The 24,738-nt window shown below is 42.2% G+C and overlaps 2 protein-coding genes across 3 annotated transcripts in view; one reads left to right on the top strand and one right to left on the bottom strand.

The window, feature by feature from the left end:
- mtmr11 (myotubularin related protein 11) overlaps window positions 1-17,491 on the top strand; it is a 38,423-nt gene extending 20,932 nt beyond the window's left edge. For both annotated transcript variants that reach the window (XM_082551709.1, XM_082551710.1), the window contains 13 exons: window positions 668-807; window positions 936-1,020; window positions 2,712-2,859; window positions 3,173-3,260; window positions 3,717-3,805; window positions 5,146-5,273; window positions 7,534-7,612; window positions 7,940-8,010; window positions 9,711-9,883; window positions 10,105-10,275; window positions 10,485-10,703; window positions 11,311-11,637; window positions 15,309-17,491. In XM_082551709.1, coding sequence (XP_082407835.1) covers window positions 668-807; window positions 936-1,020; window positions 2,712-2,859; window positions 3,173-3,260; window positions 3,717-3,805; window positions 5,146-5,273; window positions 7,534-7,612; window positions 7,940-8,010; window positions 9,711-9,883; window positions 10,105-10,275; window positions 10,485-10,703; window positions 11,311-11,637; window positions 15,309-15,761 — 2,171 coding nt within the window. In that variant the 3' untranslated portion in view covers window positions 15,762-17,491. The remainder of the gene's footprint in view (window positions 1-667; window positions 808-935; window positions 1,021-2,711; window positions 2,860-3,172; window positions 3,261-3,716; window positions 3,806-5,145; window positions 5,274-7,533; window positions 7,613-7,939; window positions 8,011-9,710; window positions 9,884-10,104; window positions 10,276-10,484; window positions 10,704-11,310; window positions 11,638-15,308) is intronic.
- Window positions 17,492-17,561: 70 nt separating this feature from the next.
- On the bottom strand, window positions 17,562-20,768 carry LOC309717278 (uncharacterized protein). Its single transcript, XM_082551712.1, has 2 exons — window positions 20,312-20,768; window positions 17,562-18,434 (listed from the first exon to the last, which is right to left on the bottom strand). The coding sequence occupies exons 1-2, from the start codon at window positions 20,392-20,394 to the stop codon at window positions 18,086-18,088; spliced, it is 432 nt and encodes a 143-aa protein (XP_082407838.1). The 5' UTR covers window positions 20,395-20,768; the 3' UTR covers window positions 17,562-18,085.
- Window positions 20,769-24,738: the final 3,970 nt, after the last annotated feature.

Raw genomic sequence — 24,738 nt, 5'->3', positions numbered from 1 at the left:
TTTCTTTGTATCAGTATCGCTGTCAGGAAGTTCACAAAAAAATTGTCTTTGATTCAAAAGGGGACTGATGATGCTCATTTCCAGGTTCATGCTTTCATCCTGGTACACAAAGTCTTTGCGTGTATCGCAACTCACAATAATCCTTATTTATCATTCACTGAGCCTTGCTGCAGCCCCTCAGTTCATGCTCTGTCTCAAACAAGCAGCATTTGTTCCTCTCCCTTCAAACAGAGCCCCCTCTGTTTAAGTCAGCTGATTGGCTGCCCCTCACAAAGCCTAGCCTGGAATAGAAGGTGGGGAGGACTGTTGTGCTCACAGCCACACAGCTATGTACCTGACATAACTGTATAAGGGCTCACAGGGATTATATGTAGAGTATTGGACACGTTTTATATTTTTGATTTATCATCAGTGGATAATCCACTCTTATTTTGAAAGTTGAGTTGCCTGGCGATTCTGGTGCTCTCATACTGGTGCAGTCTGATGGACTACCATCACTACCACTGTTTTAATAAAGTGAGACATCTTTTCACATACCTTGCTTCTCAAATAATATTTAAAGTTTTATTTCAGTTTGCAGGCTGATTTAAAACTCTGTACTCCAGGACTCCGCTGGGCTCTGGAGTCGTCTATGAATCTAAAATGTAACTTTGCTCTTGTGTTTCAGTGGGCCCAAACAGGACCAAGCTGGTGACACCAAACTCCTCGCTGAAGTTCACTCCGGAGGAGCTGGTGCTTTACTGCAGGGACATGCGAGTCGTCTGCTTCCTTTTTGACCGCCTCACTCCTGAGTCACAAGTCCAAGAGGTGTCTCCTTAGCCTAAGCATGTATCCCTAGAGAAGCTGATCTATGCCACAGCCCAGTGATCAGACACTGTGGTGAAAGCTGACGACCTTTGTCATGTTGATGCACTCACTGTGGTTTCCCTCCTCAGATGACCTACAGCATCGCTAAGACCTACCAGCCTCCCAAACCAGGGTCTGTGTTATCTTTCCAGAACGCCGCCCTCGGCAGTGTAGGTGAGTAGATTAAAGTATACAGCTGGCCACTCCTTTCCTGGCACAGAGACGGTATCTTATCTCCACCATTGCAGCCTGTCTGTCATTCTGTTAACCGTTGGCTCTCCCAGGAGCCGTTTAATAACACTCGTGCTTTTGAGCTTACCTTGTTTTGTTTTCGTCCGTATGGATGCAGCCACAGAAATGCTTCTTGGGGCACTGCTGCCTCATGTGTGCCTGCTGGGATGGTAATGATATTAAAATGACTGCGAGTCAATGATCTAAAGTATTTATTACAATCTGTCTATCATTCTGTGCATATTTTAGCTCTAATGAATATTCATAGGAACAACAGCTCAGTTAAAGTGAGAATCACATGCTGTCGTGAATCAGAAACCCTGCAGGAATGTGTTAGGACACACTTGTACAGATTTAAAGCACAGCACATGACTAAGTGTGGTTCTCACCCATTCCAGCTCCCGAAACAGAATGTACTTAAGCTGTGATCACACTTTATCATTTCCCTCCTGTGACTTCAGCTCATTATCATTTTTTTTTTAATTTTTTGCTCCTGTCGATTTCCATCATCCGAATGTGATGTTGCAGATCCTAAAAGTGGGACGAAAATGAACCCAGAACCTTAATGGTTTCTGTTCAGACCATAATGACACATAACACTCACATCCTCTGTGGCTGGCGAGATTAAAAACACTCCCCTCTGTGATGCCACAGTAAAAATACTCTCTCTGAAAACATATGTGAGGCAATCTTTCATCGGATTCAGCAGAAGTTTATGTTAACAATGATTTAAAGTGTGGCTGTGGGAAAGATTAAACCTTGTTTTATGTTCTTTCCCCTTTTTTTTTCTTAATTAAGCTTCTCAGCTTCAAATGCAAACGAGCCACAATTCACATGTCGTTAATAAAGGCCTGCTCTAAACACCCGCCCTCCATATAGGGACATTTGAGCCTGTCTCTGCAGTATAGTATGCTTAGTGTGCTACATTCAAGCTACGCTAGGCTGGCCAGGCTGAGGATGAATGCCAGTTCTTGGATAAATAATGCAAGCCCCCCTCTGAAACAAGTCATTAGATGACCTACAGTTCACCTCCGCCCTATGGGTCAAGTGTGTCCAGTGTGTGGTCAGTTCTTTGTGTTTTGAATAATACAAGAAGAGCTTCACCTCTGCCAGCGTCCACGCTCTGTTTGACACCAACATGAAACGGTCGCTCTCTTTGCCCATGCGCCGTGTCTCCACCAAGCTTTATGATATTATTCAGCTTCGTACAGAGAAATGTGTCCCAGGCATCCCAAGTTTTTTCCCACGGCTGACCCAGAGAAATAGTTTCTCCTGTCCTCCAAAAAGAGTTTTGTTGGAAAAGGATGCAAAAGCTCAGAATAGATTTCTTAAGAAGCCGTGCCTGCTTGCTGAGCAGCCAGTGCTTTTTAAAATTCTGTTTCTGCCCGGTCTTTATATCACGATAAAAAAGGCAAAAACTTATACCAGAGAAGCTAAACAGTAAAATTATAATTAGCTTCACTGCTGGACTCCCATTAAGATTAGGTTTAAATCCTGCCTTTAAAATGAATAGTGTTGTGTTTGTATAAAATACGATTCAAAGCAGTCACAGTATTATCACACTGCACCTGATCTTGCACCTTTAAAGTGCCGCGAGCATCAAAACGAGTGTTTCAATCACTTCCCGCCTACAGAAATGAAGCAGTTTCTAAGCAACCGTCGCCGAGACGCCCACATGAACTGGTTTGAATCTGCCTCGGACTGGGAGCAGGAGCTGGAACGCTGTGGAGCCACTAGCTGGAGGGTCAGCTCAGTCAATGACCGCTTTGAAATGTCAACCAGGTAAATTCACAAGTGTAACCACACATAACACTAACCAGGTATGCAATGTAATAAAACACATAGAATGTCTGTCAGTGTTATATCAGATTTAACACCAATCCCCTCTTTAGTATGCAAAGCAGCACATTTCAGGAATGTTGCTCGTCCTCGATAAGAGAAAGATTCCACGGCACTAACGCCTTAAAAGATGGTGCTCTAAGTTTTTTACATTTTTTTTTATATGCAGTGACTCATACATCTTCCACTGCTGTTGTAAATTTGCTATTTATATCTCGTCAATAAAACTGAGCACTTTTTTTCTGCTTCCTGTCAGCCTGCCTCGCTTCATCGTGGTCCCACAGAAGGTTTTAGACACCGAGCTGAAGAAAAGCTTCGCCCACTTCAATGAAGGACGCATCCCTGTGAGTGTTCTGGAGTCATGTTTTGTTTTAAATTAACACTTTGCCATTTGTGATTCACCAATTTCTAGGAAGTGTTTGGAAGTATATGCTTCAGAAAATATTCAGCTGGATTTTTTGCAAACACATGCAGAGCTGGGCTGTGGGGATGCTGTTACAATATTCCACAGTTGTGTCCAAGAACTCAAGAAAGCACCCAGAAGCACTATTTTCACAGATATCTTCCTGCCTTGAGAAACATTTAAAACTTTTCTTGCAACTCAAATGAAAAAAACAGAAGTTCCTCAGACTTGGTGCCTGTTTCCCAAGTGTCTTTAATATATTATGTCAGAATGATCTCTGAGCTGCAATCATGTGTCTGTATTCGCTGCTTATTATCATTCCAGCGAGACTAATTATAAGATGAATGCTGCAGTAAGAGCGTGTTATTAAAGAGGGTGAAACTGTTTTGTGTCACAGCGCTGGTGTTGGCGACATCCCAGAGGCAGTGATCTACTGCGAATGGCCAGCTTCCAGAATAACATCTACCATGAGAAAGATGACATCAGGTGTGTGTGTGTTCAATGCTTTGCAAATGGATTCTAGTGCATCAACATTTGACCACCCGCACTTGAGTCTGAGCTGTAGGGTGCAACTTTCACACAGCAAAGTACAGGTTACAGTAAAGTAATAACAGGTCGTCTGCTGGACTCCAGATCCTAAGCTTTAGTCCAGAATGAAGATGCAGACTAAGAAGACTTGGTTCACAGACTTATGAAAGTGTCTGCACATGGCTTGTTAGATACATTTACATTTGAAGATGCTCAGATTCATAATTTTAAAACCTTCTTCTGCTTTAACTCACCTGTGTGCATTTATTTCTATCACCCGAGAAAATCTATCGATGAACACAAAGAACGAATGAGAGAAACAGAACACTTTGAGGTGAATATTGCAAATCGTGAAAGAAGCACGAGGCTGCAGTTTAACGTGTGAGGTCAGAATATGTTGCAGAATCATTTTACACCAACTGTCATTTTTCAGTATTAACTGCGAAGCTTTTGGCAAAATCAGTACAACTTTTCCCTCCAAGCTGAAACGACATTTGAACCAGTTCCTTCTTTCTGGGGAAATAATAGTCTGCTTTGCACCTTTGCTTCCCAAAGGGCCATTTCATAGATTTATATCCATATGTTATGTTGTGGGTTTGAATTCCACGGCACAGAAAATTACACGGTGTCATGTAGGATTCGGGGAATGAATTGGCATGCATCACTGGTCAGTTTCATTATTTTGCGTGTATTATTTCAGTTTTCTGCCTCCTTGATTATTCAGCTGATAGACATTTGTTTTTATGCATGAATGAAGCGCCATGGACACCTTATTAAATGCTCAACAGCTTTAGTACAACGTACCAGTGTGGACACCCCCATCACTGTGTCAGACAAATATCTGAGCTAACTGCTCTCCCGTAGGCCTAAGAGAACTTATGAGATTTTAAGATTTTAATAACTATTTTTAAAGCCCCTTGAGTCCTCAGTCTCTGACCTGTGAGCTCTGTATGTTCCAGTATGTAGAAGCCTTTTGTCCCAGCGGCCTGCTGCTGAAAGAGGGGATAGCTGAAACCATGAAGTAACTGCAAGATTTTTCGCACTTTCTGAAAAAATATCTGCATATAGATTTGCATAAAAGAGTTTGAATTAGTATCGTTTTGCTATATTTTTGGTTACTTTATTGCTCAGAAATGATTCATTCAGTTTTTTTTTTTTTTTTGGGAAAAAGTGAATCTCATCAATGATGTAAAGCGATATCAGCTTGCTTACAAATGTTACACTGCCAGTGACAAATGTTTCACAAAGTACGGCAGGCTCGTTGCCATTCGTTAACAGCTGGATGTGCTCTTGTGTAGAAACCTGGAGATGATCCTGTTTGGTTGCCAGTCCTCTTTGTGTGTGGTGGTGGAGCTGGGCGAGGAGCTGCCCTCGCCTGCCGACATCCAGCTGGCACACAGCCGCCTGCGCGCCCTTTGTCTGGGAGGTAAGGACAGAAACGCACACGTCCACACCTGAATGTGTGTTTACACACAGCACAGAGAGGAGAAAGGAGGCATCACAACTGCCGTTATTGATAATCCGCTGCTCATATAAACCTCTGTCAGGACAGGTGTGTGGTCTGAAGGGTCAAAAAAGGGACAATATTTAGCACAGTGGAACAGTGGTTAGCACTGTTGCCTCACAGCAAGAAGGTCCTGAGTTCAATTCCTCCATCTGGCGTGCTTGTTCCCCCCTTGTTTGTGTGGGTTCTTTCTGGGTACTCTGGCTTCCTCCCACAGTCTAAAGACATGCAGTTAGTGAGGATAGGAATGTAAGTGAGAATGGTTGTTTGTGCATATGTGTTAGCCCTGCCACACACTGATGACCTGTCCAGGATGTACCCGCCAGCAACCCTGAAAAGGATAAGCAGAAGAGGATGGATTGTATAGAAGTCTGGGAGTCACTTCTTTTGTGACTTCAGTAACTAATTTTCTAAAGAGTTCTCAGTTGCTGCTTTAACCTCCTAAGACTTTTGGTCTAAATCAGCGGTCCCCAACCTTTTTTGTGCCACGGACCGGTTTATGCCCGACAATATTTTCATGGACCGGCCTTTAAGGTGTCGCGGATAAATACAACAAAATAAAACTAGTACCGGTACCGAAAAAAAGAAGATTTATTCATAACACACGTGAAAAGACCCAGGAAAACCGAGTTAATGATAAAAACTATAACAAAATAACGCTGAAAACCGATAAAAACCCTGAAAACCAGACATTTCACACCTGAGCCTCAACTCTCACAGCCCGGTACCAAACGACTCACGGACCGGTACCGGTCCGAGGCCCGGGGGTTGGGGACCGCTGGTCCAAATAACCCAAAATGTGATGTCCACATATGTGGACGCCAGGTCCTAGGAGGTTAAAGACTTATTTGATACGTGATTATCATTTCATAAATTATGGCCCCATTTTGAAGCAGATTGGAGATGAAGCTTTATTCACCTTGAATTTAACAAGTCATGTCTCGGTGAGTTCTTGTTTGTCACTTCTGATTCAGAGCAGAAAATGCTTCATCTATCTTTTCTAAGCAGTCTATGGAATTTCTGTGTTAAGCTTCTGCATTTCTCCTACTTCCTGAACAGTCTTTTGATTTAAATCACACCCTGACGTGATCTGCTTTAGTTTAGTTAAAGTCATGTGTTTCCAGATCATTCTCTCCTGTTTTAAATAGTTGTTCGGGGCATTCCTGCTCAGATCACAACACTCTTTGTGAGACGGCTCTTACTGGTGCTTTTGTCATATGAGCACAGGCAGCACATTCCACTTAAGAGCAGAGAGGCCAGAGGCCACAGTGGTCTCAAACTACTGGAAATGCTGAGCCATCTTTCTAACTGTCTCTCTGTCTGACTCACACACACTCACAAACACACACACACACACACACACACACACACACACACACACACACACACACACAGGAACAGTGTGTAAAGGTCACAGTACTACACACGTTTGTCACCTCAGTGTTTTGTCTCGTTGTGTGCGAGTGTTTCACAGTCCAGAGGATTATTCTGTAGAAATGAAAACTCTGGTACATCTTCACCACAACTAGATTAGAAAATTAGTCTGAACTGAGGATCGTCTTAGCCGGCCGTTCATTTGCATTTATGTGCGTTTTACACTTTTAGGGAGAAAATTGTTATTCTGTCTAATACGTTGATCGTGGCTTTGGCAGTAATAACCACACAGCAGTATTAAAACACCCAGTAGGTGCCACATTTACTGATTTTCAACAAATGAGACATTCGATCGTGGCTCAAGAGTTGGGAGTTTGCCTTGTAATCGGAAGGTTGCTGGTTCAAGCCCCGGCTTGGACAGTCTCGGTCATTGTGTCCTTGGGCAAGACACTTCACCCGTTGCCTACTGGTGGTGGTCAGAGGGCCCGGTGGCGCCAGTGTCCGGCAGCCTCGCCTCTGTCAGTGCGCCCCAGGGTGGCTGTGGCTACAATGTAGCTGCCATCATCAGTGTGTGAATGGGTGGATGACTGGATATGTAAAGCGCTTTGGGGTCCTTAGGGACTAGTAAAGCGCTATATAAATACAGGCCATTTACCATTCGTGAGACATTGATGAGAATACATAATATTTTAAAGGTATTTAAAGCTTCAGTCTCCAAACTGCAGAAATTGATTTCTTCTTTCATGCATTTGTATTTATGATGCTGCCTGAATATGATCTGGTGCTCTTTTTCTGTTTTGACTTGTAGATATCTCCACATCTATGTCGGTGCCTGATGACAAATGGTTATCTACCCTGGAAAGCACCCACTGGCTAGACTACACAAGGTAACGGCTCTGATTGGCCAGACTGGCAGTGCATATCATCCCTAACAGAAGACACAAGTCTAACAAAACGAAGCCTTTTTGACAGTTTGCTGGCTAAAGAATTCAAAAACTGCGTTCAGGGTCCTGTAAAAACGAACATTTTGCAGACAAATCGAAGCCATGAAAGTTTGCAAGCCTCATTTAACAGCATTTAAAAATTGAATTTTATGTTTATAACTTTATAGCTAACACTAATATACAATATGCAAATTGTGTTTGTTAGGTATTGTAACTGTATTTCTTATGTGCCGATTCTGGTGCATGTCACGAACCTGCCTCTGCCTCCAGGTCCTGTTTGAGGAAGGCTTCAGAGGTAGCCTGCTTGCTTCGTGGTGGTCACCTGACTGTGGCACTTCAAGGTGAGTCACGTGACTCCAGAGCCTGTCTCATATTATTCAGTTCATTCATTATTCACAGCACTTCCCTCTCATTAATGCCACATTAGGGCTTACCTTGGAGTAGACATATACCACGGACAATCACACTCCGCTGAGCCTACATGCACACTGTCAATAAGCCCCCATGCAACATGCTTTTAAGGACACAGTTACACCTGCTTGCAACTGTTGTTTCACATGAGGTCAGACAGCAGAAAAGCAATTGGCCTTCTAAGTTAATTATAGCGTTTAATTAATGAGTTCAAGGAAAATATTCTGTGTCTGACGTTGTATTTTGGTGGACTTTTGAATCTCTTTTTTGGTTTAAACTTCTGTTGTTGGCACATGGATCCATTAAGGCTATTTATAGGTGTGATGCGGTGTTATTGACACTTTGTTCTATTCAGGTGCCAGATGACTCTGCAAGGTTTTCCCTGCGTAAAGAAACGTTTGAGGTTTTGGTCACCCCACCAAGGATAATGCCGTTCCCCCTTCCACTGTTACACAATCATGGTTTGGCTTGCAGCTGAAGGACATTCTGTTAAATAAGCTGAAAGACTCATTGTCTTTAGTGTGCGTGGATCGATCAATCTTACAGGCATGTGCAATCGGGCCCTGCTGTGGTGGGAAAGAAGACCTCTGCACACCAAGCTCCTGGATGGATGCTGGGCTAATGTTGCTTTATGTGGCAGGAGGTGCAGAGGGGGTGCGTCTCTGTGTTGCGTCTCTGTGTTGCAAAGAGGAACGTGCTGACTTTTGTTTGTTTGGACCCGAGCTGTCAACTGATCACCGCTCAGCAGCGAGGCGTTTCAGGTGACGAGGAAACGCTACTAGGCAGGCCGGGTAAACCCAAGCATGCTGCGAGGGTGACCTCAGCGTGCCTGACTGGGACTCTGCTTCACAGAGACAGGCTCTGGCCAACAGATGACATGGTTTTCTTCCACAGAGGAATTTTCAGTGCCCAGCAAAGCAGTTGTAGGGTTATTATTTACTTAAATGTAACAGATGTTTTTATCAGATGCTTAGAAAAACATGAAATCTAAACTATTTCTGTCAAATAAGGTAACACAGACCAGTCTCGCATACTTTATCCAGACCAGTCATGTTTACTTGCACATTAACTGCCTAAAAGGCCCACTTTGAGTGGGATGGAAAATCACTGGATGATTGTGTTGTTGTTGTTCTGACTCCTGACGTTCTCATTGTTTAGTCTCCCACTGACGTTAAACTTTTGTTGGCCTGTGGCCACGCTGTGCATGAACGTGAAGTAAACAAATCAAACAAAGGGGCATGTCAGAAGATGATCATTTGTAATATTCCTTTAGATTTCATTTTGACTCATTTTACAGACATTTGGCGGATTTCTGACCATCTGGTCTGGCTTCCTGTTGCACGCTCAGTGTAACACTACATTGCTCAGACAATGGCCGTTTTCAGCTGAGGATGTTTACTGCTTGCTGCTGATCTTTCACTTTCTCTACCAGCTAGGCTGAAAGGACGACAGAGCCATGCTCAGTTTGGGTCTGCTAACGTTTTCCTGCACTCTGAGTTGAGCATTAAGAGCAGAATTGATGAATCACTTGCTGGATTGTTTGGTTTTTGCTGTTGCTCAGTGACTGAGTGAGCTACTCGAATAGAAGGCGCGGCATTCAGCATGTGCTCTTCCTGTTCTGACGTCACAGAGGTGGAGGACCGGGACATGAGTTGCGTGGTCTCCAGCCTGGTGCAGGTGATGTGTGACCCCCACTGTCGGACAATGTATGGTTTCCAGGGTCTGGTGCAGAAGGAGTGGGTGATGGGCGCGCACCGCTTCTACAGCCGCATTAACTACCACCGTGACAACGACAAGGAGGAGGTGAGCGGCCATTTTTGAACCCATTTATTTTTCCTCCTAACAAACACAGCCACAAGTTTCCAAAGCTCTTGGTTTCTAACCCTAGTCCCACCCTCACCCTTATTTTGCTTCTGTTTCCTCCTCCTTCACCTTCTGTCTCTCACTTCCATCATTCATTCATCTCTTCCTGTTTGTGCTCTAACTTTATTTACTATGCTCTCTCACTTGATCTTTCCTTCAAGGCTCCAGTCTTCCTGCTCTTCCTGGACTGCGTTTGGCAGCTGTGGTCCCAGTATCCCTCTCGCTTCCAGCTGACAGAAGACTTCCTGTTGGCACTGCATGACAGCGTCCACCTGCCACTCTTCTCCACCTTCCTGTCAAACTGCCAGCGAGAGAGATGCAAACGCTCCCAGGTACTGAACGCCCCCCTATATAATGATTAGTTCAAATAGTGGTGAAGTAATTGATTAACATGCAGTTGCTCGTCATTAGTTAGAACAGCAAATGCTGACTCTGATTCTCCAGATGATTGTAATGATGATGATGATGAGTAGGAAGATGTAGACTGCAGAAAACAGACATTTTCATAATAAATGACACCTCCTACCTCCGCTATACTCAGAATCTCGGGCAGTGCTACACGCCCGTCAACGGCTGGAGAGATGTGCTGCATCCAGATTCTTCCACAGATCCGTCTGACCCTCCACTGCCCCCGGTGTGGGACTGGTCCCTGCAGTACAGCAAGCCGAGACAAAGCCGTTTCACGCAGCCCGTGCCCCCGACTCCTCCGCTCCAACCGCTGCTCAACGGCAACCTCAACACCAACCCCGACAAACACAGGGTGAGGCTGGCTCGTCTACTGCATGGTGCAACACGTCCCCCTAGTGGCCGTGTTTAGAGTCTAGTCTGTGTTAAAGTATATCAGCAGAAATGGGTGTGGGATATTTTTGCTTTTGGTTGGACAGCGACACTTAAGACTTCAGATTGGATTCTACCTAAGCAGCAATTTGTAAACACACAAGTTTAACTTCAGGGCAGAAGAGAAGAAGAGCAGACCACCAGTGTGAGGGTGCAAGAAGAGCTGTTGCAGAGGTTTTCGCATGCATATTTTTAGTAGACTGATATCTTAAGAACTTGGATGTTTGCGTCATACCACTGCTCCTGCTTATGGTACTCGTTAAAGATGCAGCCACTTCAAACTCACTTGTCTTGATTGTCCATAATGGCCTTTAAACTATCTTCTCAGTTTACAGATGTATTATTTTACTTTTATCTAGATAAATGCAAATCAGTGGAATTAACCAGGAAAAGTAGAACCTGCAGGCTCCCAGAGAAAATGTCTTGCGACTGGAAGTTAAACCGCCAAATGTTTTCAGTTCAAATGTACGATTACTGTTGTAGGTGTGTTACAGTTTGCCTGATTCTGACCTCTGACATCTGCCCACCAGCTGACCGACGCCGTCCCGGGCTCAGTGTTTCTGCTCTCGCGGGGCACCTTCTCCTGTCCAACTAACCTGCTTCCGTGGCGCAACAGCAGCAGCAGCAGTTCAGGTGTTTACAAAAAGAGCCACCGGAGGGCGCTGTCCTCTGAGAATGTGCCTGGCCTGGAGAGACTGCTGAAAGCTTGGGCTCTAGTTGAGTTTCCCCAGGCCCTCACATCTACGTCTGGACCTCAAGGACCACTTGACCCCTATGAGCCCTTACTGCCCCTTCTTATGGGCCCCTGCATGGGCCTGTGGAGGGAGTGCTACCTGCGCGGGGCGCTCCATGCGCAGGTATGTCAACAGTCTGATGCAGGCATATAGAAATTATTCATTAAGAATGAGCGGGTATTGTTAGTGAAGCTTCATATGCAGTTTCTCTGTGCATTCGAATGAAGACCACAAAGAGTCCTGAATGTGATGATGTCTTCTGCTTAACACTTAAAGTTTCCAGCTATATTAAACAGAATATTATTAATAATGTAAATATAAACTAAAAGGTCAGTTTAGGAAAGAAAATGTATAAAACACTCAGTTTGAGCTGCACTATTCTAGTTCAAATATGGAGGACTGAAACTGCCAAATTTTAAATGCATCTCAGAGTGACTCAATTACATGTTAATATCTTACAAAATATAAATATAAAATGATTATTGGAATTAATAAATAAATAATTAATTCTGTTTCTATATGTTTATGCATTGACTTATCCATTTTCTTTATTTACAGTCTATTTATTTTTTAAATAATATATTGTTTCTGTTATTTTTACCTTTTAGTCATTTTTACTTTAATAAATTATTTTATTATTTTTTACATTGTTTGCATCTTGCTTGTATGTATATTTATTTATTTATTTATTTATGCTTCATGCAGTTGATGAGCGTTCATTCAAATGATCTCATGAGGTAAACTTTGCACTTGTTTGTTCATTGATGCCAAACTCAAAACAACTGGAACACATCTGAAGGTGATCAGCTGAATAAATGCAGCCAGTCAGGTGTGGCTGTTGTTTTTCTTTTCAAGCGCTGGTGACATTTAAAAAGTTGTAATCTACGTATACACAAAAATAACTGATTTATAAAATGAAATAACTAAATGAAATAAATTACCAGCTCAGTCAACCAGTAGGTGAAAAGCTTACTCCATGACAGCCTCGCTCATTTGCATAATGAAGCAGAAATTTTGGAAAAAAACAGAAAGAATAGGAGTAAATTTGTCAAACAAAAATAAATAATGTAAACCAAATACAAATATAAATACACACATAAATATTAAATGAAAGTTAATAATGGTAAAAGGAAATTAAAAAATAAAATAAAATGATCTTACCATCTTTTTTATAACTCCTAATTTTATTATTTAAATATTTATATAATTATATGATTTATTTTCTATTACTGTACTATTATTATTATTGAAATCTTGGCATATTTTAGGGCATATATGCATAACTTTTTGATGCCAGTAGTTTCAGTCCTCTGTATAATTATTATACTGTATCAAAGTTAAGTGTGTAAACCCGGACGTGGGTACCCGTGAACCTTCCTGAAGCCCCCGTCGCGAGCGCTGCACTCCTGTGTCCCGTGTTACATCCTCTCACTTCCATTCCGCTCCTTCAGTAGATGACGTCCTCTTTGATGCGAAGATTAGTCAGAGCAGTTATGAGCAACTCCAAATATGGACATGGTTCAGCCTTTGTGATGTCTGTACATCAGCGCGTCTATCAGCGTCCCCATGGTGATGTTAAGAATAGTTGAGCACCGTGTGGGTGGGTGGGTGCCTGCAGCTATTTTAAAAGCACTGTGGAGAAATTCTGTCAGGCTGCTGAAAAACCATTTCAGGTTTCAGAGACAGTTTTGTTTCACACACTGCTGAATGTTCCCTTCAGGAACACGAGTTCCTCTTCTTTCTTTTGTTAGAAGCATGGATTCATTCAGGCATTACTCAGTGTTTGTGGTCTGCATAGTTCACGTATTAAACAAACACCTGTTAGTCTCTGTGTTTTTTAATAATAATAATAATGATAATGCATTTTATTTAAAAAAATAGCGCCTTTCAAAGCACCCAAGGACTGTTTTTATCTGAAGAACACACACTTCAGGATAATTAAAAAAACACTTACTACAAAATTCAGACTGACTAGAAAACCACTCTAACTGGGTCAGTATCTATAGGTAGGGGGAAGCATTCGTTCCTAGGCTTTAGGGCTCATGAGGTCTTACCTTGAAGCGTTCCTTCACCATAGACTGCATATTCAATGCAAAGTACTGCTGATATACTTTACGTGTTTTTGTGACAAAAACATACAAAACCAACAACGCATCCGTCACTCGAAACTTTGCGGCATCTTTAGAGGCCTTTGTGCTGGACACACCTTTGTCCTGAGGCCTGGACCCTGACCTCGCTGGACAGGAAGAACAGGCAACACTCCGCTCCTCCCAGTTTAGCAGCATAGTTATTGTACAACAGCAGGTAGCAGCTCTGTGGCAGGTTTTTCCTACAGTAGGATGCAGATGTTGAACAAGTTTATTCTGGATTTTATTTGGAACCAGCTGCTAATGCTGGTATGTTTTCACTCCTACTAGTAGTGTGTTCATACATACCGTCCCAATTTCTTGTTTTTGCATATTTGTCACATTTATATGTTTCAGTTCATTGAACAAAGATACGCAAAGTCACACAAAGATAAACGGAGTAAATACAAAATGCACTTTTTAAATGATGATTGTAAAAAATGAGGTTTTTCAAACCTACTGGGCCTGTGTGGAAAAAAGTAGTTGCCCCCTAAACTTAACTGGTTGAACAAACCTTAACAGCAACAACTACAATCAAGTGTTTCTAAAAACTGACAGCGAGTCTTTTCGCTGTGGATCAACGGTGGCTCAGTCTTCTTTGCAGAATTGTTTCAGCCACATTGGAGGGTTTTTCAGCACGAACATCCTGTTTACGAACTATCTCAGTCACATTTATGTCCTGACTTTAACAAGGCCACTTCAAAACCTTCATTTTATTTATTTTTTTCCATTCAGATTAGACTTGCTGGTGTGTTTTGGATCATTGTCCTGCTGCACAATCCGAGTACTTTTGTGCTTCAGAGCATGAACTGATACCTGGACAATGTCCTTCATCAACATGTTTTTTAGCCTTTTTTTGAGGTTTTTTGGACAGCGGTGGTTTTCTCCTTGAACCCTCCCCTGGAGGCCATTTTCACCCAGTCTCTCTCTTATTGTTGAATCATAACCTCTGACTTTAACTGAGGCAAGTGAGGCCTACAGTTTTTTAGATTTCATTCTGGGTTCTTCTGTGTCCTCGTGGATGAGTTTGAATGCGCTCTTGGTGTACTTATGGTAGGCTGGTTACTCCTGGGAAGGTTCACCACTGTTCCAAGTTTTCTATTTGTGTATGACAACGGGATTCAATGGAGTCCCAAAGCCTTAGAAATGGCTTTTTGACCCTTTCCAGACTGACAGATATCAGGGACTTTTTTTCTGCACTGATGTTGTTTCTTTAGGTTGTAAAACTGAACTCAGCTTTCCAAAGAAATGTGATTAATCGGTTATGTCATGATTTTAAATGGGGTTTTGATCTGAAACTGTATGACAAATATGCAAAAAATAAGATGTTAGAAAGGGGACGACTACTTTTTCACAGCACTATGATGTGGTCACAATGTTCTGATGTCTTACAACTGCAGCTTGAAATACTGATACATAAATATTTTCTCCACTCATCTTTTCAGTAAGAGTTTCCTCTGGACAAGTTAGTGTCATTAATGGAAAGCAACAATGAAGGTCACTTTTAAAAAGCAGTTTTTAATACCTTATCATTGCTTTCATGCTTTTTAGTTTGTAGTTTTGGTCCCAGAAAAATGCAGGATGAGAAACCTTCAGATTGAGATGAGGTTGGATTAAAGTTGCTGAGCAGTCCCGTAAGTAAAACTTTCTTCTGCTTTCTATTCTCAGGCGTTCTCTCACCCCCTCTCTGCCAACCACCTCCACCCTGTGGAGAGGCTAGCGCAGGAGGTGCAGCAGCTCAAAGACAAGCTAGAACAAGTCTCCACCAGCACGGATCCTACCCCGCCCGCCGTGACAGCCGAGCCCCGGAGAGCCGACACCAACCTGAACCAGAACACCAACAACGGCACCTTCCTCTTCCCGGCGTCGAGGCCTCAGAGCGCAGGCGCTCTCAGAGCAGCACCCCTCCCTACCTCGGCCAACCAACACACCTCCAGGGGCGCTCCCGCCGCCTCTGCTCCACAATCCAGGCCTGCTCACAAAGACACGGGTGGCAGCAGCAAGCACACATTCCTGTTTGGGCACTCGTCTGTGATTGATGCACATCCTGACCAGCGATACTACTCGGCGTCCAGTAACGCCAAGCTGCCTAAGAGTAACGGACCCTCGCTAGCTTCCTGAGATCTGACCGTTTTCCACCCCGTGACCGGGTACTCTAACCAAATGACACAGACATGTCCCTCAGTGGTGCCACGAACTGAGAGGAGCAGACGTGTAATAACGTGTCCATAAGGCGATTAGAAACAGAGACATTGTGACGGACCACATTGAACTGAAGCTGTATGAAATGATCAGTGCAAGAGCTCTTTCCTCTGCTACTTATCACGTGTACTGTATCAAATAATGTGACAAGTCTTTTGTATATTTGAATAAATATTCCTTTAATTAAATTGCAAAGAAAAAAAGTCATGCCTGAAGGTGCTGAATGCTGGAAGTACACCTCACAGTATGCAGAAACCGTCGCCGAGACTATTTCTTTGTAAACTTCCTGATGTCACCCTTTAAGAAAGAGACAGAAAGCTTGTCGTTTCTATTTTTACCTTCTTATCCACGGGGGGGTTGCACTGACAGGGCGGAGTGGAGATAAATGTGTTAAGCGATGGGTCCTACAGGCACTTTTCAGGACGTGATCTAGAATGGACACACTTGAGCGTTTCAATGGATTTAACCTCTGACCTGTGTGCCCTTAAGGCTCCATGCCTCCAGAAGACTTTTTTTTTTTTTTTAAGTTGGTAACGCTTAATGATTTTTTCTTTGTTGCTGTTTGTCAACGTCAAATAGAAGATTAAATTATTGTTTGGAAAATAATAATTTCCAAAAACCGTCATTTTCTAACTCCAGGCGCTGCGACCAGTTGAATTTAGGGCATGAGCGCTATTTTGGTACCGCTGTGCTCTCATATCTCTCCGCTCACATGCACGCTGCTCGGGAGCAGCGAGAGGCCTATATTCAGTTTATGGTGTTATGTCAGCCTGGAGTTTTCTGGATGTTTCTGCAGTTCCTGCATGATGAAGATCATTTCAGGGCTTTAGTATGATATGTGTTTGTATTGATCGCTAATGGACATGTGGATACGTGTGATTATTTTCAACCAAAGTTGGTATTATTTGAAAATGTTTCCATCATTTTTATGGTGGTGAAAAAAAACAAACATAATTGTGCTCTTTTGGACTTCTGTACCTTGAGAAGGTAGCAGTGTTTGAAGTAAAGGGAGGCTCCGTTCCTCCTGTGTTTACCTTCTATTTGATCTCCTCACGTCCTGCCTGCTGCCGTATTAGTATGCAGTCAGCATTTAGGTCAAGGATTTGTCTGAAAAGCACAGAGGGAAGTATTTGGTCCTGCACCTTTAAATCCAAACAGTTTGCATGATGTGGGTGTCGAGTAGATGCACTGGCGTCATTCCCACGGATGAATGAATTTGCACCATTGCTAAAAGGGATGTTTAAAGTATCCATTATCATTATTCTTTCTTTTTAAACGCAGGATAACAGTTGTCAGATGTCCGTCTGATACCGGCCTTCTCTCATGTCAAAAGGTACCTCACTTGATAGCACTATGAATTATTCAATTGCTGTAAATATTCATTATGTCAATATTAAGGCATTGACTTCAGCTACAGTTTCAGAGCTTTCCAGGTGTGATGCCAATGGATTTGCTGGTCTTCTGCGGAAAAAAAGTCATCGTTGTCCCGTTGCATGGAAGATCTAATTTGATCTTCAGCTCACACCTGCTGCTGTGTCTTTGTATCATTTCATGTTTTTGGTACTTACATTTGCCAGATGTACATATTTTTCTTTTTTTGTACTCGCATGTTTTGATCCCTGATAAATAAAAAGAGAAGTGTTACCAGCTCTGATTGTAATGACATGGCGTGCTCGTACACTGTTCACACAACCTTTTTATTTTTTAACAAAATAAATATTTACAATATGATCTGGAACACCTAAAAGTAGCACGGCACTGTACAGTGAAGTCGAGATTTCAAACCCAGCTGCATCAAACATATAGTCAGTGTGAAACAGCTTGAGAATCATGTGCAAAATGATCAGTACTTTCACAGGAAATGTTCAGAGTAACAGCGTCTTCTGACAGGAAATGTTAAATATACAAAATATCTACTCTGGTTCGCTTGTGTTCATCTCGGGTTTGGGTTATTTCTGTTTTTCAGAGCTCAGTAGAAAACCTGATAGGATAGGAAACCTCTCCATGATGTCGTGAAGTCTATGGAGATGCATTTGGGCACTTAAATCTATGCATGTTAATGTCATGCATTCTCAGACGTTTCACCTGATTAGCACAAACAACAGAGCAAGATGAAATAAAGTAGGATGACCACGACTCCAAAGTCAACAGGTGGCTTTCATGGCAATGAATTTAAAAATCAATCAGGTCACAGCTTAAGAAGTCCAGAGAGTCGGCATCACCCCCGTGAAGCGGCTTCACGTTTATCCCCACTGGCTGCCGTGCTCCTTCCCTGTGTATTGCTCCTGCAGGATGCTGTAGGGTCCATTGAAGTACCCGGAGGAAGATGGACCCAGGCCTCCCAGCTGCCGGATGGACTTGCACATGGGGCAGGGGTAGTCCGACAGACCCTCAATGTCCTCGAAGGCCAGGTTGACGATCTGATCGCAGCAGGGATCGCAGTAAAGATGCCCGCAGGAGAGGCGCTTGAGGCGGGCCTCGTAGGAGATGCAACACTGGCAGTGCGGCAGGTCGGGGCCCAGCGACAGGGAGCTGGTCAGGGAGCTGCTCTCCAGGCTGCCGGCTTGGCTGGAGCTCAACTTAGTGGGAGACCTGAGAGGGAGAGGGAACAGGACGTGAAGACAGCCTGAAAACTACACATTGCATCAAGCTGTTCAAAATAAAATATGATTGTTTAAATCGCAGGTGTAGATTTCAGAGGGATGAGATTTAGACCCCACGTTTGTCCCCTCAGAATAAAAAACACAAAGGCTGCAAAGACCTTACTTAGAAATTCCCCAAATATGGAGGTTTCCTAACTGGTGCTTGATTTGGTGCTTTTCTTTGCACAACAATTCCCCCATGTACTGGTAAAAAAATAAAGTTACAAAATTTGTTTTAAATTAAGAAAAGTAAGCTTTGATTCTCCTGGGGGAGGACATCCCATCTATTATATTTGATACTATTATACTCAACAACAAAGTGGCTTAAATTCTGTACTTTTTCAAGCCAAAGAACTAATATTTGCTGGTTCCAGCTTCTCAAATGGAGCCTGTCTAATTATGTGTTTTTCTTGAGATAAATAAAGACATTTCCATCATAAATGCAAAAAATGTTCCCGTTTTATGATTCCCATTTCTAATATTAGCTTTGTTTGCAGGGTAGAATGAAACATTTGAAGAAGTGACTCAGGATTGCGCTGGTTTCTGAGTCATGTTAATTCATTTTATAGAAATAATAAATCATTAAATACAATGCAACCCTAATACAATAAATGCATGTAAATTCACAAAGCAATGTGTCATTTTCATGGTTCTTCAATGGCTCTTTACTAGTAAAAATCTCCAACTCAGAATTTTTTTTCCAAATTTGCAATGAATCCATCTCTTATACAGAACAAACCAAATAAAACAAGCATATATATTAGACTACACATACCAGAAATACTGAAAAACTACGACAAAAAAACATTTTAATGAAATATATATAATGTAAAGCCAGGTTGTTTTCCTTTGATTCCAAGCGTCCCAGCTGTGGCCTCACACACAACATCATCTCGTTGACCATCTTAATAGAAGGATTCATGTTAAAATAACAAACACGACAACCAATCAAGTTTTTATGAAAGATAAGGGCTGTAGATATAAGTAAATGGTGCTTTGATGACAAACCTAATTTCTTTGGGACTTGGCAAAACAAAAACAGGACAAATAAGTAGATATTTTGGCTGCTGGTTTATTTAAACCAAGACAGTCTGGGGGTGACAACTATTACTAGTCAAAGCCATGAAAACAGGACACGGCAGGTGTGATGGGATCAGGTTTTTCTGGTGCACGCTGAACACAGATGGTGTTGCTGTGCACACATTTGTTCCTTGGAAAAAACCAATAACTGGTAAAACAAGACTTGGTCACAGTTAGGGTGGAGTTAAGAGGATTGTGCAAGAACTTCAGTGTGTGCTGATACAAATGCGTCTGAGCCTCATTCCCAGCCTGAGTGGACAGCTACCTGTTAACCTCAGGTTCTCAGATTAGGACTTCTTCTCACTGCAGAGTGTGGAAATGCAAGCAGAAAAACAGGGTTTCATTTGAAATGTCGCTGGCAGGATTTCCGAGTTGTGTAACATGAACTGGCTTTCAGGAGGCAAAGCTGGAGCGATTCTGGAAACCTGTTGTCATAACAACTGTGAAGGACGGTATATAAAAACCCCACTCTGATGTGATTTATCATCACAGCCTGATTTTAAAACGCCCTCTACGAGAAAACATTGTGCACCAGTGACCCTGTGTGGGGAGTAGTACACGATTAAGGATTAGACAGAGTGCTGAAATTCAGATTGAATAAGCGGACAGATTCGACTCAAACATCGGGCTGTGTTGCAAAAGCACGTCATAAAACCCCGAAACACGAACAGCGAGTGCGGCATTCTGTGGATTTGAGGCTGTGTCCTGTAAACCTGATGAAATTCAGGCTGATCAATCACCGCTCACCTTGACGACGCTGAATCTTTGAAGCAGTCGAAGCTGAAGGCTGCAAGGATCCTCCAGAGCAGATCCATGCCGGTTCCTCTCATGGTAAAATCCAAATTTCATCGACCTGCTTTCTGCCCAGCTTCATGTTTTTCCTTAAAAGCGGAGTCTCTTTAAATTGAGATAGAAACAGTCTTGCGCCACCCCCTTCTCCCTCCACGCGATTTTACACAGACGAATGAAAACGAGGCGCGTTCGTCCTCATCACCATTATCATCATCATGGCCATCCGCGGGCGTCTGAAAGGACGTAAACAACGCGCAGCTTTCATTCCAAGCTGCTGTGCGCGCTGCTTTCTGCTCTCGCTTTTCCTCCTCCTCCGCAGAAAGAGGTGCTTCATTTGCATCAATCAGAGGCACACACACGCGCGCCTGACCCGATCTCACCAATGAGCTCAAAGTGGAGCAGGACACTGAAATGGCCTCAAAATACCTCGGGCTATAAAACAAACGGGTAATCTGGCACTTGCTGCTAAATCTGAACAAAACACATTCTCAGATCAAATCTGCAAACAGCCCCACGTGCCTGCAAGTGCTGCGTTTATTATGTTTATTATGCATTATAAAAATGTTTATACATTTTTGTCCGTATTGAGCTTGTTGTGCAGTACATTAAAAGTGTGCACATTCACAGGAACAGTGTATTTGAAAGCTTCAAATAATTTTTATCTGTTAACTCAGATATTTTATCCATTTATCTTAAACAAAAGATCACATCTGTAGTTTTTTAATTAAAAATAGGTTTTTCTTTGAATTTAGCATTTTATTTAGTGGTGCAATGACACTGCCGGTTTAGTTCATGTAGGTATTCATTGTTTGGGTTCTTTTAGACATTTTCAGCAGGTTTTTGCATTTTTTCAGATTTCTTAACAATGAATACCATCTCCCTTTTCCAGAAATACTCCAGCAGTTCTTTCACTTAAACAAAACTACATTTTAACTGTAATGTTTTGCAGGATTTGGCCACCAGATGGCGACAAATATTTATTCTTAACCTATATGAGTCATACTTTAGTTACTGGTTGTTTCATATTTCATATTTGAGGCAGGCTTGGGGGGAGAACCTCTCCAGGATGCGACAAAGACAGAACATGAAGCGGAGGTCTATAAAAACCTATATAATTCCTTTTCAATATTACAACACATGCATTAAAATAAAATCACGACTGAACTGTGGTTTCACTTGAAACGTTTGCTGGTTGCAGATTCTGAAATAAAAAGGAATTATTTAAGAAAACAGGTGCCTGAATTTATTTTGTCTTTACACAAATAAAAACATCTCCCTCAGAAACTGATGCAGAGTTGCAAGTTGGTGCAGGCTCAGAAAATTAAGAGTCTGCTGATTAACATTTCCTTCTCAGAGCCACCAAATAATTTTGCTCATAGTTTTAAATGTATCAGTTTTCAGGCAACAATATAAAATAATCCAATAACAATTGTCCTGCTTACTTTTAACTAGAGCACCACACTTGTTCTCTAGTTCTACTGAAAGAAAGAAAACCCTTAAATTCTTTGTGACAGTTTGAGTCATTCTGTGGTTAATGAAGGGTTTCAAAAATAGACACAAGGTCCAATATATTCACACAGATGAGGGCTGCAGTCTTACCCAGGCCGCTCATCATAAGTCCCAGTGCAAGCTTGCATAAAGTCTGTGTTTCCTCCTGGAGTGATTCATACAGCTTTTAGTGTAATGAATTGCAGATAAGTGCTGCCAGAAGCACAACATTAAACTGGCCCTGACTGAGTTACTGTGTGCAGGAAATTTGATCCTGTTCAGTAATTAAATCGCACATGAACTGGCATTTTGTTACAGCAGGCAAAGAAGATGGAACTGAACACAGTTAGATTCATCAGCTGCAGACAGACACGGACATGCACATGCTCTAGAGCTGCAGCCATCTGCCTTGACTGGTTTGTTCTGTATAAGTGATGGATTCATTGCAAAAAATGGGGGAGAAGACAAAAGAGCAATTTGAGCTTTGGTTCAAAGGCTGGCCTTCATGTTTGAGTATCCACCATTGTGACAGTATGGTCATGTTCCCTGATGTTTGTGTTCCCTGTCTCTGACTGCGTGCTAGTTTTTCTAATATATGTCCAATTCTGTTTCTTTTTTCTACCTTTTCTCTCCTTCCGATTGTCTGCCCCTCTGTGTATATGTAGTCCTGTCTTTCCCTCTGTGTGTCCTCCTTCCATCTGTTGTCTGTGTCCCACATTTCATCGCCTGCGCCACCTTCTTGGCTTTTTTTGTTACTTTGTTTGGACTGTGATGATCGACTTTGTTAATAAAGCTCGTCTTTTATTTTGTCAGTCCGTAATCATTTCTGTCCAACACAATTATTAGGAGAACCTGGTAAATTTCCTAAAGGCTCCCTGAGAGCTCCATTTTCTCATAGATGCACTTCTCTTCATTGCCTTCGTATTATATTCAGAAGTGCAGTCTGCAGGCTTAACTGTGACTTCTAGAGTTTCCCAAAGCTGAATGGTAGGCAGAGCCTTCAGCCACCAGGTTGCTGAGAAACCAGCTTCCAGTCTGGATTCAGGAGAGAGAGAGAAACCCTCTCTAAGACCAGGAGATTAAGTACCTCCTAGCTCCTTAAAATCTCACTGACCTCAAGGGAAGGCAGGTAGGAGAATTCATAAGGATTTAGGAAAGACATAAAACGGTGCACTGAGAAACCGGACAACATTATGCTACGCTCCCTAACACCATGATGCCAGATGTGTACTGTTTTGAAACTACACTGTGCAGAAAATGGGCTACAAAATGCCCATTTTACTCACTGCAATGTCCTCTTAAGATATGAAAATACATCTTTTAACCTAAAAAGCTGCTGTATTTTGTAAAAGCGCACAGTGTCACTGAAAGTTGAGCACAGACGTATTTCTGTGGCCGGTCTTATGTCCTATGAAAGAGGAGAATATTTAAACGAATCTTCTTGTGGTGCAAATTTTTGTTTGCACCACAAGAAACACATCTGAAGCCTGACGTTGTTGTGATAATGACTTCTAGGGTTGTTTATCATTTGCCAAGGTGAGAACATCTTATGAGTAATGAGTGTGTAATTGTCACTTTTGGATGGGTGATTCATGGATTTGAGTGCAGTGTTAAAACTTTGGCACTGTCCTAAAACTCTTCCTCTCTCAGTTCTCATGCTGAGGGTTTACAGCCAAGCACCACTGAGTTCTGTTCCTCTGTTGTACTTTTGCTTTCTCTCTAATCCTTCCTCTCATTGATCTGGGCTGCTTTGCTGTTTTTAGAGAGAAAAACATTCCTAAAACCTGAGCTTACACTGGATTATTTTGTTTAGTAGGCCTACATCAGTCTCTTCCTCATCAGGTCTGATGGTGTTTGAGCCTCTAATTTGTTCTGCTTTTAGCAGAATGCTGGTTATTACTGAAGTGGACTTGCGGGGTCTTTGTATATCAAGTAGTAGTGCACTGTTACTAGATCACCCTGCGACTGCAGCATCACAATAATTTACACTGCTTGGTAAATCTGTCCCATATCTGCTGGATAGTAAGCCAGTGCAACTTTTCCTTCTCATTGTTTGGGATTTCTGTCCAAAATGCCATCTAACCCACCATCCATCTCTTATCCCAGGTAACCTTAAAAGTTGCCGTACAACAAGGGACCTTAATAATTCAAACCAAATTATACAAAACCTTGAATTCACTTTGATATCAGTTAATAGTTCACTAGATTTAGAGAGCTGATATAAATCTACATTGTTCATTCAGCCACATTCAGAGTTTGTTCTTGAAATTTACAAATATTTTAGCAGCTTTAGGGATGAAATTAAAAATTCAATTATTTATTTTATTATTATTATTTTTTTATTGAGCAAAAAAAAATTCAATTATAATTAACATTTAGGTGATGAGCGCCACTTTGTCAGCGTTCACTGTTTTCACAAATGGTTGGATGGGCCGTCACTATGAATTATGGGATGGCATTTGCTCCTCATAAAGGACGATCCCAGTGTATCCTCTGCTAAAGAAGGTATAAAAGGAAGCACTGAAGAATAAAGTCAGGTGAGCTGCTACAGGCTCTCAGACAGCTAGGGGACTTCCCATGATGCACTTAGCACTTCTCGTCCACTCCCATTCGTTCACACTGCATGTGTTCAGAGGCCAGTACCGTGTGTCATTAACTTTTGCCTTCTCTCTCCTGCAGTTGCTAGTTTGTCCTGTTTGCTGTTGATGGTCTCTCTGCTCCTCTTTTCCTCTCTCTCTTCTTCCTCATTACCCAGCCTGTCGTGGCAGATGGCTGCTCCTCCCTGAGCCTAATTCTGCCAGAGGTTTTTTTTTTTTGAGGGAGCTCTCCTTGTACAAAGTGCTGTTCATGAGTGATAATAAGATGGGATTCTTTTTCTAATATTGTAAGGCTTC

The sequence above is a fragment of the Aulonocara stuartgranti genome (genome assembly GCF_965226115.1).
Source record: "Aulonocara stuartgranti genome assembly, chromosome: 11".
NCBI lineage: Eukaryota > Metazoa > Chordata > Actinopteri > Cichliformes > Cichlidae > Aulonocara > Aulonocara stuartgranti.
Note: the sequence above shows the minus strand (reverse complement) of the source record. Positions and strands in the feature narration are given on the sequence as shown.